This window comes from Agelaius phoeniceus, chromosome 2 (genome assembly GCF_051311805.1).
Source record: "Agelaius phoeniceus isolate bAgePho1 chromosome 2, bAgePho1.hap1, whole genome shotgun sequence".
In the NCBI taxonomy this organism is placed as follows: Eukaryota; Metazoa; Chordata; class Aves; order Passeriformes; family Icteridae; genus Agelaius; species Agelaius phoeniceus.
Genome location: NC_135266.1, coordinates 99,806,062 through 99,824,540, shown reverse-complemented (window position 1 = coordinate 99,824,540; position 18,479 = coordinate 99,806,062). Strand labels below are relative to the sequence as shown.

Below are 18,479 nucleotides of genomic sequence, written 5' to 3'. Positions count from 1 at the left end.
AGATTTTTGTATGTATGAACTTGACTACTAGGGTAACTTAAGATACAGTATACTATTTGCTGAAAATTGAAAGGAACAAAGTACAGAATGTGGGTATAACTGTTGGTAGACTTCATTAACAAGTTTAAAAGCAATGCACTTTAACTATGTGCTTCTGCAGAAGCTTCAACAAGGAGAATTAGGGAAAAAGCTTCATAATTGTAAGATAAAACTAGCAAAATAAATGGTAAGTAATATAGGATTAAATCCATTATTGATTTTCTTTTTCTCCCAAGTGAAGAAAAAACCCAGGACAACAGTGACATAGTGGTAAAAGCTCAGTTTAACTAATTTACTATGCACAGCACCACATCAAAAGTATTTAAAAACTCTACATGTCATGATCTTTAATCTGACTGATTGCTTTTCTAGGTGAAGAGTTTATGACATAGAATGATACAGGCAAAGGAAAAAGAAAGATATGAAACACAAAAGGAACACAAAAGCACAGATTAAATTTATAGCTTGAATGTTACCATGAAAGATGTTAAGATGATTCTTGCTTTACTATTAAGCAAAATTCAATGTCAATTTTGAACATCAAATTATATTTTGAAATATGCTTTTCAAGAATGTATTGCTGGTTTTACCTGATTCAGAAGAAGAAAGAAAAAGCAATTTATTTTCAATTTCTTTCTCTTTATTTTTACATATTAAGACTTTGGTGTGCTAATATGATATTTTTTTGCTTTGCTTCTTCAGTGCGTCAGTGGGTGTTAAATAAAATGCAAAAATATGCAAAATAGAAGTATGAACCCGGCATAATTATGTAGGTTCTGAGAGAGCAAGTTTATTTGGAAAGCAATATACAGTGAAACCTCTCACCTCCCAGGTTTAGTGCTGTATTTCTGCAGCCTTGCTTTCACTTCATCATACGTCAGGAATGCCATATATCCAGGATGTGTCACAGCTAAGAAGTTCCAATTCCTTAAGATTGAGCCCCATGGCTACAAAGAGAAGACAAACAAGTAAAGGGACTAAGCCAGGTAATTCTGTATTTCTAATAAAACTCAAGTTTGTGAGTCAGAAACACCTGAAGTGTTTTAGCTTCAGCTGAAAAATACATACTTTTGCTTTATGTTTGAATGGTACAAAGGACTGTCCTATATATCCAAAGAACACCAAGCACAACTTTTTGGATAGAGATTTTGAAGACCCTGGATTTAGGAGACCTTCTATTCATAGCTACATAAAATATTTAACATCATATTTAGTTAGAACCTGGAAAGTATGACTCCATGATGTTTTAATAAAAAACACAATTAAGCCTGAGACGACTTGATAGTTAATGATAAGTAACATTAACAAATGAATCATAATAAAGCTGCTAATTTGAGCTGTCATTCCTTTTTTTATCCTCTACTTCTTGATTTCTTCAGTCACCATAATGGCATTAAAGCCAGAAAACAAAACAAATACTGATACTTCACCTGAATATTTGCTAACCTGAATGTAAAAGCTTCAGAAAACTCAGTGAAACATGCCTGATATGCTATCACTTAAAAGAATATGGAATAGTCCATTACTGTAAGTGAAGAATGATTTTTTAAAGTAGTGGATTAATATAGATATAAAAATGTCCATTGCCAGCATTTGGGAAGTCAATAAACTGACTCTGATTGGTTTGCAGATTTTTAATCTATTTCTCAGAAGATCAAGGCAGGTGAAGTTAAGTGACACAAGACAAGAGTCTTGTGTTATTATGTGCGCTGCAAATTCCCTTTAAAAGAACTTCTAAGGGCTAATCAGGCAGAGATGAAATGCTAGTGTGACATGCTTGAGCAGATTATCCTAACAGTTCTGCTTAAGAGTGTTACATTTCCCAGGCAAACCCTAGCCACTACCTAAACACAGATGAATACCTGTTCATTTTAAAATTAATACCTCATCAAGTTGTACTTGTGGAATAGAAGACAGGTTTCAGCACAAAGGTCATAAGAAACCTTAAATTCTCCAAACGCAAGGAGGGAAAAATAAGATAATTCCAGTCCTAGATTCAACGCTGCATCCTGTCAGCTCCTTCAACAAATTCAACAAGGCCAAGTGCAAGGTCCTGCATAGGGATTGAGCAATCCCAAGCACAAGTACAGGCTGAGTGGAGAATGGATTGAGAGCAGCCCTGATGAGCAGGACTTGGGCGTGCTGCTGGATGAGAGGCTGGACACAACCCAGCAAGGTGCACTCTCAGCACAGAAAACCAGATGTGTCCTGGGCTGCACCCAGAGCAGTATGGCCAGCAGGGCAAGGGAGAGGATTCTCCATCTCATCAACTCTCATGAGACCCCCCCCCAAACAGCTTCATCCAGCTCTTCAGCCCTCAGCACAGGAAGGACATGGACCTGCTAGAGCAAGTCCAGAGGAGGGACAGCAGGATGATCAGGTGGATGGAGCACCTCTCCTATAAAGACAGGCTGTGAGAGTTGGGATTATTCAGCCTGGAGAAGAGAAGGCTCTGGGGAAACCTGGAGCAGCATCCCAGTACCTAAAGGGGTCTACAGGAGAGCTGGAGAGGGACCTTACAAGGCTTGGAGTGATAAGACGAGGAGGAATGGTTTTGAACTATAGGTTTAGACTGGATATTTGGAAGAAATTCTTCAGTTGAAGTGTAATGAAGGCACTGCTACAGGTTGCCCAGGGAAGCTGATCCACAACATTGCAGCTAGAGGAGCTCTGAGCAACGTGGTGTAGATGAAGTGTGTCCTTACCCATGGCAGGGAGGTTGGAACAAGATAATCTTTAGGGTCTCTTCCAACCCAAATCATTCAAAGGCAAGAATCCATAGCTTGCCTTCTGAGCAGAGTCGTACCAGAGCAGAAGTGCTAAATGGGACAAGATTTGTTCCCTTTCTCTTCAGTGGAAGTATTTTCACACCAAAGGACATGTTAAAGTAACAAATTGAAATTCCTGCAGAGCATCCAGATATTCTGCTGTGCTAAGCTTCCCTCTGGTCAGGGAACACAGCATTTAAAGCTGTGCATACATACAATGGGGAGGCAGGGGGAGCAACTTCACTTTCACAGGATCTCCATAAAGCTGAGTCGTGCTTTCTTTTGTGAATAAACACCATTACAAATGCAGCTTTTCTGTAACATAACCCACAGTTGGCAAAACAGTATTTTGATTACTTAATTGGGATTTTCTCTCAGTGGGTGTATGCACACATAGTTACAGAAGCTGTTTAAAAACTAGAGAAGTAAAATGTAACCTCCTGGGAGAAGTTCTCAGACCAAGTTCAGTGCAAGTTCAGTTCAACAGTTACGAAGCTTTTGCACCTAATCTGCTTGGCAAGACATATCTCTCTGCTTCTTTGCTGAATTAAAAGTTAACCCTTACCAGTCATCTCTCTTCACATGTATCTATACTGCTGATCCCCTTCTTCTAGCACAAGGCACAGAAATGAATCAAACCAGCAGTGGCCTCACAAAGAAAATAAGTGACCAATATTTGTGGTTCAGTTAAAAAGAGATTACTGACACCATTAACATTTGCAACTGTGACAATGTTTTGACTCAGAATGGAGAAGAGATAATCAAAATCAAAACTCTATATACTAAAATCATTAATCCCCTCCTGCCAGATTTTACTATTAACTTCATAATGGCACCCTTTCCCATAACAGCAAAATGAGGACATCTAAGCAACAATTAGCACAGGGCAATGTGGAAAACAGAACAAACATCAACCCAGGGTTTGAAGTAAAGTTGATAATTTGAACATATCCCCATCTGGCTAAAGAATAATGATAATATAGGTTGGAAAAAGACCTTAAAAATCATCGAGTCCAACTGTTAACCCAGCACTGCCAAGTCCCCCCCTAAATCATGTCCCCAAATGCTTGATAATCCTTTCAGCGAAGACACTTTTCCTAATGTCCAGTCTAAACCTTTGCTAGTGCAACATGTTAATATAGAAGACTGAACTGGTTTACCACTGTACATGGTAAAGAAAATAAATTATCAAATAAATCTTTGTGTATCTCAATGGTTTCTATATACAAAAGAAATATTCAAAGTGATAAATTTCAGAAACAGTACATCTAATATGTACGCAAACCAGTACAGTCTTCTATATTAACTAAAATAGCTAAAGTATGTTCTGTAGAAGAGACATGAGGTTAAAATAGACACATAACATACATTAAAAGCTTATTTCAGATAAATAGTAATACAATTAATGCTATTCCCAAATATAGTTCCTTGTTGTAAATAAGCATTAATAGTAAAAATATGTTAATAAAGAAAAGAGTTAGGCCTATTTTTAGCCTAAAAGAAAGTAGTGTATAACTGTCCTCATGAGTTTGCAGAAACACCTCATATATATAGAAACAAATGCACAAAAAAAACACAACTAAAACTGATTATCAGGAGGTCTACATTTCTAGGAATGTATTTAAAAATAGTGAAAAATAAGTAAGTAGTAAACAGCTATTGTAATAACACTAGATGCGTGCAGAAATGAAGCAGGTGTTGCTGGATGCTTTCAGTTTTTCAGATGTGTGTGTTGCTGCCTCTAACACCTCTGAAGGACTAGAAGAAATGCACAATTTATTTCTAAACCGCAATGTTTTAGTTCTTTCAGTTTTTTTAAAAAAATCTGCTTCCTTGCCTCAGGACACTAAGCATCTCAAATTCACACAATTATCTATAATTTTCAAATCTTACCTGAAATAATCTAGTGAAGATATCAAATTCAAAAATTGAAATGTAGTCATTGCAGGTCAAGTCAATAGTAGATTTAAGAGCCATTGCTTCCAAACCAGAGCTAATCTGATGAACTTCATGAAGGCACTGCCTGAACACCTTCCATGGCACTATAGTTCTGTTAAATAGGTAGAAAGAATAAATTCAATGAAATAACATATTTAAGACTTGATACCTCATTTAGACATCAAAACTGAACTTTTAAAGGAGTGAACTGTAACATTAATTTGGTTTCTGTATGGAGGAAAAACACTCCTTCAAATTAAGTTTTCTGAAAGCAGCCTAAGCAAATACAAGAATGGCTTACCTTCCTTTAAATACAGCTGAATGTCATTTATTTCAAATGATAAATATTCAAGTTTCTTTAGGAGTACCACAAAAAGAACGGTGCAGAAACCAAAATACCCTACTAAGCAAGTGTTGCAAACAATCTCACATCCTTTCAGAGATAATGTAAAGGACCTATTCTATGCTTGTAAAAGAAATCCTTTCTTCACAGCCTCCCTTCCCAGAATGATAAGCATCAATTTAATATCTCCAATTATGTGATTTTTGCTATAGCTAAAGCTCTTGAACAGTGGTCAAGTAACATGACAGCAATCAACCAGATACCACTAGGAGTGGTCCAAGCCCTGTCATAAGCCATGACAGTTACATTAACTTTAATAGACAGGAAATTAGAATTATCCTTCCTAACACAGAAAGCCATGTTCTGTCAGATTCAGTTTTTATTTGCACAGTTGAAGATAATGCAGGTTAGTTATTTTACCAGCCAAGTATGTGTATTTGGAAACTGGCATGAGGTTGATCACTTTAATGTGCTCTATCTTAGCACTCTCAATAACAGCAATTCTTCTTGTGTCATTAGGGTAAAATCAAAATTTTGCCAAGCCTTAACAACTCTTAAAAATGTTCTGCCACACATTGAGATCATATTATATGATATTTAAAAAACATTTTAATTAACCAAAATATAATCAATGCATAATTATTCAGGACAAGATCTCACACGTTCACAGTAATATTTTGTTAATAACTGCTAAATCAACAAAAGACACAGGCCTCACAAACTCAGTAATATTTCCTGTAAATTTTATTAGTTCAAACTGCCTTAGTTTTTCTAAGTATTTTCTCATGCAGAAATATAAATTACTTAGTATGATGGGGGGAAACCAACTGCATTACGTTTGTCGTGTGTAACAAATACTATGCAGTTATCCTAAATTAAAACAAGCAGTAATTTTAAGTTTAACTAAAGATACAGCCCTGTATTTCTATTGCATAAGATATTCACTGCATTTTTAAGTGCAAAGAAATGCATTTGTTACATGCAGGCTTGTACTGAGAAAGTCATAAATGACAAAATGAGAAGTTTAATAGATCTCAGCAGATACTTTCATCTGTATATGAAAAACAGGAAACCACAAAGAGCTGAAGAGAGATACCACATCAGATGCCATTTATGAAAGAATGCTGATCAAATTTTCATTAGGGTAAAGACAGAATAAAACATTGCATTAAATTCAGACCAAAAAAATAGAAAAGTCGGTGCTTTTGTGGCGTTAAAGTTGTCTTAGATCAAGCACCTACTGCTTATTTAGCTCCTGTAACCATGGCTCCAAAATGTTTTCTGATTCTCTTTATAAGCCACCCTAAATGGTTACAGCACTGGGATCATGCTGAAATGGGGTTAGAAAATTTCAGGGTTGGCTGTGGGCTTTGTGAGCTTTTTGTTTGATTGTAATTTGTTAGGGTTTTCTTTGCAGGAAGGTATTAATTTTATTGCTTTGAGTTTTTTTTAAAGGTTAAGACAATAACCCTAAAACAAAAAAACAATAGAGCATTTATCAGATATGATCACAGCCATACTACACCTTAACAACTGGTTATTCATGCCTTGCACAAGACAGTTTCCTAGATGCAATTAATAAGTAGGATCTTTGGCTATCTATTCACTAACACCTTGCACCCCCAAAACTCCACCAGCAACACAGAAAACAAAAGGCTTCAGAAGAGTATCTTTTTAGGGCTCTGTTGGCTAGTACTTTGACTAAGACAGAAACCAGATGCTGGAAAATGAGTGATTAGCTAATGAAATAACATGTGAAGTTTTTTTTTGGGATTTCTCCAAGAACAAGTGCTTGGAATAGTGGTGGCCCAAATTTAAAATACACTAAATTCAGCAAGCCTTTTTTCTCTGCAGTTTTGTGGGATAGGTCTTTTATCTTCTGCTTTCTTTAAATAAAGGTGTGAATTGGTTGTTGAAACCTGTTAACTCCTTTTTCTCAGCAGCTATTTTATAGAGTTATCATTCCTAAATACTTTGAAACAGCACCAGGGATTAATTATTTCACCCCCAGTGTCTCTCTCCAGTTTGCCCACACATATGCTGAGCTCTTTGAGACCTTGCAGACAGCACGCACCCACTAAATGCAGGTGTTACTGAGTCTTCTCAAGGGGAAGGTTTGTGCAGTGTCCTCCCCACCTGCTCCTACACCACTGAAACCCAGTGACCTTTCAGGCACCCTGAGAAACACATCCTCTGGTACAAATCTGGGAGGGGTCACAAGCATGAAAGAAGCTTTCAGAGATGGCTGGCAAGTTGAGTTTCTGTCTGAATTAACATTTCACTGCTCCTGCTTTCTTGTGTTTTAGGGGATATACAGCCTTTGAAGGCACCTGTTCATGACTGAGTCTAAAGAGTTATTTTAATTTGGGGTTTGGTTGGTGGCAGAGGCAGTGGAAGGGAAAAGAGAACAGGATCAAGGTTGAGATTGGGACTGTCCTAGTTAATAGCATGTTTAGATTGTTATTTAAATATATGCATATGTTTACATGTATAAAACACCTGTCCTTATAGAAAGAAAAAAATAAAATCCTGTTTGCAATGAAACCACTGCCTGCCACATTCAGCTCCTGAACCACAGAAGGAATCTCCTATAAATATTTTCAGGGATCTTTGTAATATTTGTTGCATCATGTCCTAATGATACCTTGTGCTAGAGGCTGGCAGATATTCTCCACATGCCTCATGCTATTAGGCTGAACCTGTGGACACTTGTCTAGGAGATGAGTCAGTCAGCTCTGCCTCAGCCCATCAGAAAGATGTGATTTGACATCCTGGTAACATTACTTGTCTACAGAATTAGGCTGAGGAAGTGCAGGTCTCAGAATTTCAGGTATTTAATTGTAGTTACATAAGCTATCCCTTGTAGAAGTGCCCATGACTGACTCCAGCTGAGACAATGTTCTGGGGAGTCTCTCACAGGAGAGGATGGCACTAAACAGTGACTGCACTTCCCTCAAATGTTTGATGCCCAAATTTTACAGCACTACTGCATATGCACACATTACAAACAGATATACCCAGAACTTTGGTAACAATTTCTCTTTTTATAATACAATTTGAGGAAAAGAAAAATCAGACTAAATTACACGTACATACTGTTACTGTGTTCCATGTTAATTTATTGCAACCCTCTATCAGCTCAAAACTCTTCAGAGAGATAATTTTAGAAGGAAACAAAAATATGAAGAAAGCCACAGTGTACATGATGTACAGCAGTAAAAGAATAGAAGGACCTTTTCCAAGGAAATCCAAATCTCTACCTGCCAATCTTTTAGGAAAGGATTTATACACAACATGTCCTTGTACCACCTTTCCTCATCATTAGAGTAGAAGCAAGCCCATGACAATTCAAGGAAAGAAAACAAAATAAAACAAATTATCCTGAAAAATATTTCCTTAAGAGGCTTTCTGTGCATCTCTTAAACCAACTAAACTATCTGGATCTTGGTATTTACCCTGGGATTGTTTTTTAAAGAGTCCTGTCAAAAACCATAAAATAAGCCATTTCTCCTTTCAAAAATACTAAAAAAGGCCATTTCTCCACAGGCCTCTCTAAATGACACTATTTCTCTCCCTTTCTTCTGCAATAGTACATCATATTTGAAAAAACAATGAATTTTAAAGTGTTCTAACTGAAACATAAGATTTTAAAAACACTGCTATATAGGATGGTATCTATTTACTATTGTTGGCACACATCAAAGCAAAGTATGACTCTATAATCTCAAATACAGTGTTTTAAACACCACCCACACAAGTTCCATATGCTTAAAGGAAAAGGATTAGCGTCTATCATGTGATTTGCAAGCAATTTAGCAGAGGAATTTAGGTCCTCTCTTCACTCCTGTCCTGATCATGTGTACATGGGATTTTCTTAAACTCCCCAAATGTTGTTACATTGTTAAAAAGAAAGTACATTAAAATAAACCTGGAGATGAAGCATATATTTCCCGAGCATGAAGAGTACAGTGCTTGTGTAAAACTGCAGAGATCCAGCTATCCTGGAATGTCAAGTGACACTGCTTCCATTTGAACCAGAGCAGACCACAAGAATGTCTAGGGAGGTAAACATGTACCTGTATAACTTACACTTACAGTGAACATTTTTGTCTGCAAGCAACTCTCTCAAATGCTGCCAAAAAATGCACCATGAAAAGGCCATTACTGTTTCCAGAGCAATCTCAAAAATATTCAAGCAAATACCGACCCAGATAAAAACAACATTCTTTGTAAATCTGCAGTGAGCAATGTGGATTTTGACTTATCACCACTGAAAACAGCATTTTCTTAAGACTGCTGCTTCAGTTTTAAGCGAAAGGCCACGTTTCCACTGCTTCTGAACTGCAAAGGAAATAATTGACACACAGAAGGCTTGAGAAGTTGAGTCCTAAGGGTAAAAAGGAATTCTGCCATATTGTGCCAGTACAATTGCTAAATAGTGACATCATTCCAACAAATACAGATGAATCTAATGAGAACAGAGAAGGTAAAAGAGAGAAAATCAGCCTTATGAAATTGAGAAAATATACCACCTAAAAATGGCCACTTCCAAAGCTGTGCAACTGGACATTGCTAGAGAGACAGCAAGTTCCTTAAGACATACAGGAACTCTGTATTCCCCAAGTGTCCCCAAAGGGATACACTTCTCTGTATTTTCAATTCTGATTTCTAACCACAAACCCAAAGCACACTCATGCTTTTGCACATCCTTTTATAATTAAAACGTTGCCTCTTCTGCCTATCCAAGGAGAATATGTTCTGTCTCATAATCTCGTGTGCCAAGGATCAGAACTTTCTTTTATCTTTTCTACATGTCATTTTACCTTATTCTTAGTTACCCAGGACAGCTGTGAAGACTGCTCTTTTCCATTTTCTAATCCTGTCTTGCAACTTTCTACTGACTTGCTCTTCTTTATAACATTACCTGTTGCCTTATTCAAACTTTTTCATCTTGGCATTTGTAAGAAAGAGGTCTAGAAAGATTCCTGTCTCCAGAGCACCCAGAGAAGAGTACCTTTTGTTTCTAGCTCAAGTTTAAACAAGTTTATCAATAAGGTTGTGCTACTGCTCAGCTGAAGAAGGAAGCACACTCCAAAAGCCCCATTTCTGTTCCTCTCCTCCTCTTTAAAAGTTGCTAGAACACCTGTCTTGACAGTGATGAAGGTGATGGCATTTGTATCACTGCCCCTTCTGCTTTCATCTCTGTCTTTGGCTTCCCTTTACACTTCAGTTCATACTCAGATTTGAAGCTCTTTGGGCCAGGACCAACTCTTCAGTCTGTTTAGGCAGTAATGGGGCTCTTGGGCACTATCAGCAGCAAGATCAAAAAATCAAGTGATAAATTGAGGGGGTTAACAAGGTGTGAAAACTTAGCTTATCTGAGGTCTCTTGAACTTGAAAACTGAACTAAAAAATTTTAACTGTCAGATAAGTTGTGCATTGTGGTCTGCCTGTTTTACTGCTTCTTCTGTGAACCCAAACCACTGAGGCTGTGTCTGCTCGATCCTGAGCCAAAAAGCACTGACCACAGCAGAACCACAGCTACTCAAAGTTTAGAATATCAATTTGAAATGCACTATTTAACTGCTGTAGAGAAATCAATAGCCACATTTTTCATAAATTCAAAAAAAAAAAAATACATGTCAGGCCTCATCTGGAAATAAGTACAGGAATATTAAAATAGTAATGTCTTTGATACCAACAGTGAAAGAATTTCTATTTCCTCAGCAACTAAAAGGTGGGAAATCAATTTACCTGAAAATGATAATAAAAATGCTTTAACATTTTAAAAGTTCCACAATAAAGAACAAAAAGCTTAAAAGTTAAATGAATGGCAGAACTATGGAAAAAATTAAAATCTAAGAATATTGACATTTTGCTGCTGATTCATTCTGCAACATGAAGACAGCCACAAATCACAAATTTGCGTAACAAATTTTAATAGTTACCAAGCCCTGCATGACTTCTGTAGTTTTCAAATTCAGAAGCTGAAAGATCTGTTAGGTCATCTTGCCTACTCTCCTTCTCAGCTCAGGCTTGCTCCCTGTAGCATTTTGTACATTTCTACTCAGAAAAAAAAACCAAACAACTGTAGAAGATGTAAGGTGCTATTAAAACGAGTGAGAAATCAAGAGAAATTCTCATCAAGCATTATGTAGTAATAAAATGTTGGTAATGAAGATGCTATCAGATTTTGTTTTATATGCATATTTACAACCCATTGGGGGGGTTACTAAAGTATCTGTAAACAAATATAACTGCTGATTACATGCCTTACAATTTCACAGTTGCACTGAACATTACTGCTTAGCCATACATGTAACTAGCACTTGCTTCAGCACAACTATAATGGTGAACCAGGGGTGAAGATTCACTCCACTGAAACCACTTGCTCCAATCATTGTACTCCAGCAATCACTACACATTCAAAAAAAATCACATCTGCTCAACTTCACCACTTTCCTGCTTTGACACTTCAAGTTCTTTCTGCTATGGATAAAGCTTGTGCCAATTTATTTCTTAGTTCTCTTTCAGTCAGCTCCTTCTTATTCTTTAAGAGGCTCTCTTTTTCCACGTAGCCTGTGAAAATGCCAGAGACAACCTATTCCAGGTATTCAGCCTTTGGAATGTTCTCACTCATTCCTGATTTTTGTTTTCAGAAAGCAAATCCAAACAGTCTATTCCCCATCTCCCTGATATCTTTTCTCTGTCAGCTTCCTTGACAAAATCCAAGCACCAAAATAATCTGGGGCCTTCTATTGAATACTGCTGACCCCCACACCTACCCCCTAATTTGGATACATGTTTTACTTCGTCCTTGCAGAGAAATCAATACTTTCACTTTATCCTTCTTCATTAGCTTCTCCTTCCACCTAGACAATCAAAATCTCATTATCTCCCACCTTGATTTATCAATCCTCCCTATACGCTCCTAAACCCCACATTGTGTCTCCAGATCCCTTCCAAACATCCTATAACTTCCAAGGTCTCCCATTCTCCTCTGAAATGTACAATAGTGGAAAAACCCCACAATTTTAAAGGCCCTGACTGTGTGCTCCTTTTACACTTTCTGCCTGTGTGAGGGCTGATGATTTACATTATTGATATATCTGCTGCTCTCACAAAGCATTCTCTCCCAGATGAGCTTCTCCAACTGCTGGCACTGTCTAAAAGTTTTTTAGGGGTGTACCATAAAAGTGAAAGCTGAGAACGTATTTGAAGGCCAAGAATATGTGGTTATCTCAGCACTTTGCTCTGTGGGAGCCATTCAAATTGCTTGCTGAGTTCTACACTCAGTGTACACACAGTGTACACACTGTACACTCAGTTCTACACACAGTGTTTTCAAGAGAAATCCAAAGAGCAGCTAGATGTATGATCCAAAGAGCCCAACCATTTATTCTGCTCATGAGTTTGAAGCCACACGAATTTACACTTGACCAGCTCTAAACGCAAAAAGAAAGATTGCAGACTGTGACACTTACTAGTAACAGGATAAATAAATTTAGTTGCAGCTGCACAATTTTGCAGCAAGTGCTCAGACAGACAAACATAACCAACAAAATTAAACGTTCCCCATTCGCTGGAAAAGAGCAGTAAAAAAAGCAATTTTTTTTTTTTTTTTTTTAAAGTACAAACTGGACTCATGAAAACTGTATGTATTGGATTTCACTCTTCAGCAAACTAGCGAAATGCAACATATTTCTTTCTGTAAAAGGAAGTGTAGGTCACATTTACAAAACCTGAAAGCCAAACAGTCAGCTTAAAAATATAAATTACTATTGGTGACCTTCTTGCTATTTAAAATATTTCAAATTAAAAATTAAAAAATTTCAGAAAGAAATGAGTGCAAAAAGCTGATTTGATAAAAAAAGCATTCAATTCATTATGTTTAGAAACAGGAAAGTTTTTATGATAATACTATGTTGAAAAAAATCATGAATGAATCTAATACTTCCAATTCCCTCCTTCCAATCAGATCAAACTGCAATAGAAATATTTTTTGTTTACAGTTTACCATCAGAATCCAAGATCCAGCACAATTTTTTATTTGTGCTCTAATCTTGAGCAGCGTTAGTCAGTAACCCAAAGTAAGGGCTGCTGTTCAGCAACAAGTGAGGGGTCCAGGCTTGCCCTATAAACAGAGCTACAGCCAGGGAACACACAATCAAGTTCCTCCCTGCACTGCCTAAGTAGACTTGGGGGTCAGAAAGACCCAGGGGCCTACCTTTAGGTTAGAGAAAAGCATTATGAGTCATTTGCAAAACCTTTATGCAGGCTTTGCGTTTAGGGAAGTGATACCAGCATATTTGCAAACTAAATTGTCACAACAGGTCCTTTGTAAAGGATGTGGCTTGCAGATATATCTGCCATATATTTCTAAAATGATTAGAAAATAATTAATGTTTAAAAAGCTTCAGGCATTCTGTTTAACAGAGATTAAGCATAATGCCAAATAAACTTTTTTCTAGTCTGTTTGTTTGACATATATGCTGTTACATGTTTTATAGTTACTTAAGCCCAGTTAACTAAACCTGAGGTAATGGCAAGGCTGCCAAGCACAGATCTACTGCTCCTTGCTTAGAACACAAGCATCAAAACCAGCTTCCCTTTATTGGAGAGGAGCTGGGAACACCAGTAAATGTGCTTATTTACTTGGTCTGAAAGTAAAGCATCTGACCAGAAATAACTCAAAAAAAACTTCAGGCTATACTACAAAACCAAAGATACATATGTGTTTAACTGCAGGTCACCAAACTGCCTTGATTCTTAGACATTTTGGATGAATTGATGTGTGACGTAAAAAGCCAACAAAACCCATACATTCAGTCACTCTACCTAAAAACAAACCAACCAAACAAAAAAAAAAAACCAAAACAAAAAAACCCCTATCAAAGTACACAGGGGAGAGCAGAGATGGTCAGAAGGTTTGTAATATGAACCTTGTACTGCAGGTTCATATTTAAAGTTGCATTCTATACAGAAATTTAAATAAGCAGGAAAAAAACCAAAACCTAGAAAAGGCACGGCAAGAACTCTGGGCCATGTAAGGTTTTAGAAATAAGAGGTCCAGGAGATGAGTGAGATTAAGTATGTGCAAGAAAAAGACAAGGGCAGAGCTGAGTTGTTCAGATGAAGCCATGCAGTTGAAAGATTCTCCTTACCAGCCCTGTTCTGATAAAAACTTACTGATGTGTTATAGTATCCCACTGTCTGACACCTCAAACACCTACCTATTGTGTCATCTCCCAATGGAAACTGGCAGGACTGGACCATTGGAAGGAAACTTTAAGGAAATCTCTTGAAGCTCCCACAGACAGCAGAAGTCAGTGGAGAATCCCAAAGAGACAGCACAGAGAATAGGGGAGCTGAGGAAACTGGCTCAGATGAAATGATAAAAAGAAACAGCAGCTTGCAGAGGAGGAGAGCTGTAAATCCCAACGACAGAAATGCAATTTGCAATCAAGACATCTGCTAAAGGTCATTCAAGGACAGAGCCCAACAGGAAAAGAGAAGTACCACAAGGAAATTTAAATTCTGAGAGTTCCTAAGCAAAAGGGGAAAAAGAGGAAGAAAAAATAGCTGTACTGAACATGATCATTAGTCATTTTATCAAAGAATCCTGTTTTTCTTTTCTTGACTGACATGTTTTTGAAAAGCCTTGTCTGATAGAGAGCCCTTCATGTCACTTAAGTTAAACCTTCAGAAAAATTTAGCTGAACTTTTGAAGTTATTTTGAAAATTATATTCACATTAAAATGGGTAACACGGAACATGGTTAAATTCCTTTTCTATAACAAAACAGAGGACTGATACAGCAACTTCATCACACTCTGACATTACTTACATGGGAAAGAAATCACCAGAAAACACCACCATGAACCCAGAAAGAGGAAAGCTGACAGTGAGTGTGTTTAGACTAACAAAAAAAACCCCATGGAAGTGAAACTTGCAAATTCACACTGAACAGAATTGATTTGTGGAAGTGCCAACCTACTATGCTGGTATTCTAAATAAAAAATTACTTACTTTATAGAGCTGTTTATGCTCAGAAGATGCAACAGATTGTTGCAGAAATTATTCTGCCTACATTGTGCAAGATACCAGAGCTGATACCATAATGACTGCTCTGTTATAATGAAAAATACACCAACCTATGCCTCTTATGTCACTGTTACATTTAAAAACATTACACATGAGAAAGTGAACAAGCTGCACATCTTCTACTAGCTTACATGTTTATTCTAAATGAATTTTTTTTTTCCCAGAAACAAACCAAAAATCCCACATATGCCTACTTTTACATTTTCACTGCTGCATTTCCTGTATGGATTAAATCACATATCTACATTTCACACACTTCATTCCACCACATACTGTTCTAGTTACAAAGGTAAAGAAACATACTGTCCATGAAACTAAGATCAAGTTCCTAATTCAGACTTTAGAGTTTTCATTTGTAGAATATATATATATATATATTTAATATGAAAGGACATTATTTGCCATATACTTCATGAAAGCAATATACTATCTTCACCCTATAATGGAACAAATAAACTTCTTGCAGTAAGACTGAACTTAAGCACCCTTGACAAAACTACCTTTGAGCAAATTACAGCATTGGAAAAAGAAAAACCCACTAACGATGAACTCAGCAATTTCAGCCAATTTAAAGACCTAGATAAAAATTATCTTCAAAACACCCACCAATCCTTATTTGGATTTGTGAAAAGTTCATTCATTTAATGCTTATGTTTAGAAATAATTGAGGAGTTTACAAAAGTCACTTACTTATCTCCAAAGAATTTTCTCCAGAAATCTGCAGCATCGGCTTTGGTGATGCGGAAGTTATCACCCTGGAATTGTCCATTTGGAAAAATAGCCTTGATTTCTGCTAACATGTGGCTGAAGATGAGAGACAGCTTTGTAAGGTTTCTCCTGCAGATATAATAGGGAAAAAATCACATGAAATCCTTTGAATTTAATAAATTTAATCAATCTTTCAGTATTTCACAAATCCCATGTATTTGTATAACAATCACTGTGTGACACAAGAAAAAACACTGAGCTTTCAACTGAAAACACAAAGAAATACAAATCAGTGGTTTGTGTTTCCATGGACTTCTGAGGACATATTTATCACAAGTCTCCAGGAATATAAAACCATAATATAAAAAAAAAAACTGTTTCTTTTTGGAAACAGAACAAATTTGAGTTCTCAACTGCATATTCAGATACACTTCTTGTGCATTATGTTTGTGTGTTTCATTAACCCATTGCAGAACCAAGAATTGATACTAATTAGACAGCTTATACATTTAAAAAAAACCCAACCAACAAAGAAAACAAAAAACTACCCCACACTCAAAAGTATAAAATTAGAGTTTTGTATGTGACAACAAACCTGTTTCATTCCAGGTTTCTAGAAATATAAACATGGCATAGAAATAGATTTACTCCTTTTTCCTATGATAGTTATATTATTTTTATTTTTTTCAGTTTTCTCTTAGTGTATCTACTTCTTGCTCTCCTTTCAAATGCTTTCTAGTTAAAAACTTGCTTTCACTAGCATATTATAAATGATAAAAAATATATATTATAAACCATATATATGATAAACTATATAAAATTATATATCACTTGTTGTAAACAAAACAAAAAAAAAAATCAAGTTTTTTTGCTATTGTCTCATTTCCATACATTTTCCAGGCTTGTATCAGTTAATCAAACATTACTTGGCTTTTGACACAGAAATCCCATCTAGTATAGTGCAAAGAACAAAAAATCCTTAGATGCAAATAATCCTTTTGTACAGAAAAATCTGTGGGAAATGGTCAGAAAAGGAGAAAAGAAAGAAGAAGGAAACTTTATGAGAGTTTCTGCCTGGAGATTCCTTGATGCTCCTTGCAGGAAAAAAAGGGCCATTTCCCAAGCCAATATACAAAATAGAGGAGACCGAGCAGTTTGTGATGAAGGATTTGTATTCTTGTGGATTCTACTGGACTATTTTAGTGTGTTTGAAGAGTCCTATGTATGTCAAGCCAGTTCAGCTTTAACCATCTCAGGTATTATTTAAAAATAAGTCAAGCAATTTAATGAAAACCACACATGCTTAAAATGCTTATCAATCATGTAATTTACAGTCTGTTTAAAGACAGTATTTTAAATAAATTCAAACTTATTCTTAAGTTCCTTGACACATGGAAATATTAAGATTTGACACTCATTGTAGTTGAACATATTTCCTGCGGTCTTCCTAAAAGAATGCTCAGTTTAGCAGTGAGGTGGTAATTATTTCAACTACATTTGTGAACTTTATAATAGAGATTTCTGTGGAAGCTGTGTTGCAGATTTTCTACAGGTTTTACTACCAAGAAAATGATGATAAAGTTGTTGTGAAAACATAAGTAATTTAAAACAAACAAAGTAATCCCTGATGAATACACTCTCCTTTCCCTCAAGATTAAGAATGGCTATAGGGCTAAGTCATTCAGTCCTCTAATTCCTTCAGCAAAATCAGATGTCTATAATTATGATGCTCAATAGTTCCTTGCTATCCCCCCTTCCTATTTCCTTTGTATTTTAATTACACCCATGTATTCTTTATTATTTTACTCCTCAGAACTCAAGCCTGATGCAGAGGAGCAAGCAACAGCTTTTTTTATGTGGCTTCCTCGGTCTGCCCTAGACCAAAATTTAACAAGAAGCTTTCTGTACTTGGGACAGATGGGAACACGACTCAGAGCAAGTTTGAGCAGAGCTCTGCCTTGCCTGGCAGAGCAGTGTCCCACATTAATGTGCTGTGCTGCAGGGGCTCTTTTCAGGTACAAATTCACCTAGTGAGCTTGCTGGATCCCTGAGGCTTGAGCCCTGCGGTGAGTTAAGGGATGAAATCACACAGAGGTGCCATCTGGGCACTCCCTTGGCCGGAGGGCAGTGTGTGTCTGTCCCTGCAGAGGCACTGCCTGCTGGGCACAGCTGCACAGGACATGGCCAGAACATGGCCAGCAGCTGCTAGGATGTGGGTATCAAATGCACAGGAGAGACGCGCTCCCAAATGGCTCCATCTAAATCACAAAGCCTCTTCCTTCCCTCTTAGAACAGCATCAGTCACTACGTGCATCAGGACACTTCTGTTCCAGTATACAAAATCATAAGGAAAGGAAAAAAGTAAAACTATTTTTTGTTTGCATTTGTATAAACAAGAAAAAAAATATTTTAACATCTGAGACAGCTTCTTTTTATCTGATGGCAAAGGTGAAATTTGAAACCAACTAGAAGCTTGTTTGTGCTTGAACATATATCACAGGATGTACAAACAGCAAGAGATGACAAACTCCTGGTAATTTATATGCAGGACATCTGGTTTTCTCTCTTTAATTTTGATT

At 36.7% G+C, this 18,479-nt stretch overlaps 1 protein-coding gene across 2 annotated transcripts in view; it reads right to left on the bottom strand.

The window, feature by feature from the left end:
• CBLB (Cbl proto-oncogene B) overlaps positions 1-18,479 on the bottom strand; it is a 128,572-nt gene that overhangs the window by 44,334 nt on the left and 65,759 nt on the right. For both annotated transcript variants that reach the window (XM_054654514.2, XM_077174396.1), the window contains exons 4-6: positions 15,883-16,029; positions 4,701-4,857; positions 865-986 (exon numbers count right to left, since the gene is read on the bottom strand). In XM_054654514.2, coding sequence (XP_054510489.2) covers positions 865-986; positions 4,701-4,857; positions 15,883-16,029 — 426 coding nt within the window. The remainder of the gene's footprint in view (positions 1-864; positions 987-4,700; positions 4,858-15,882; positions 16,030-18,479) is intronic.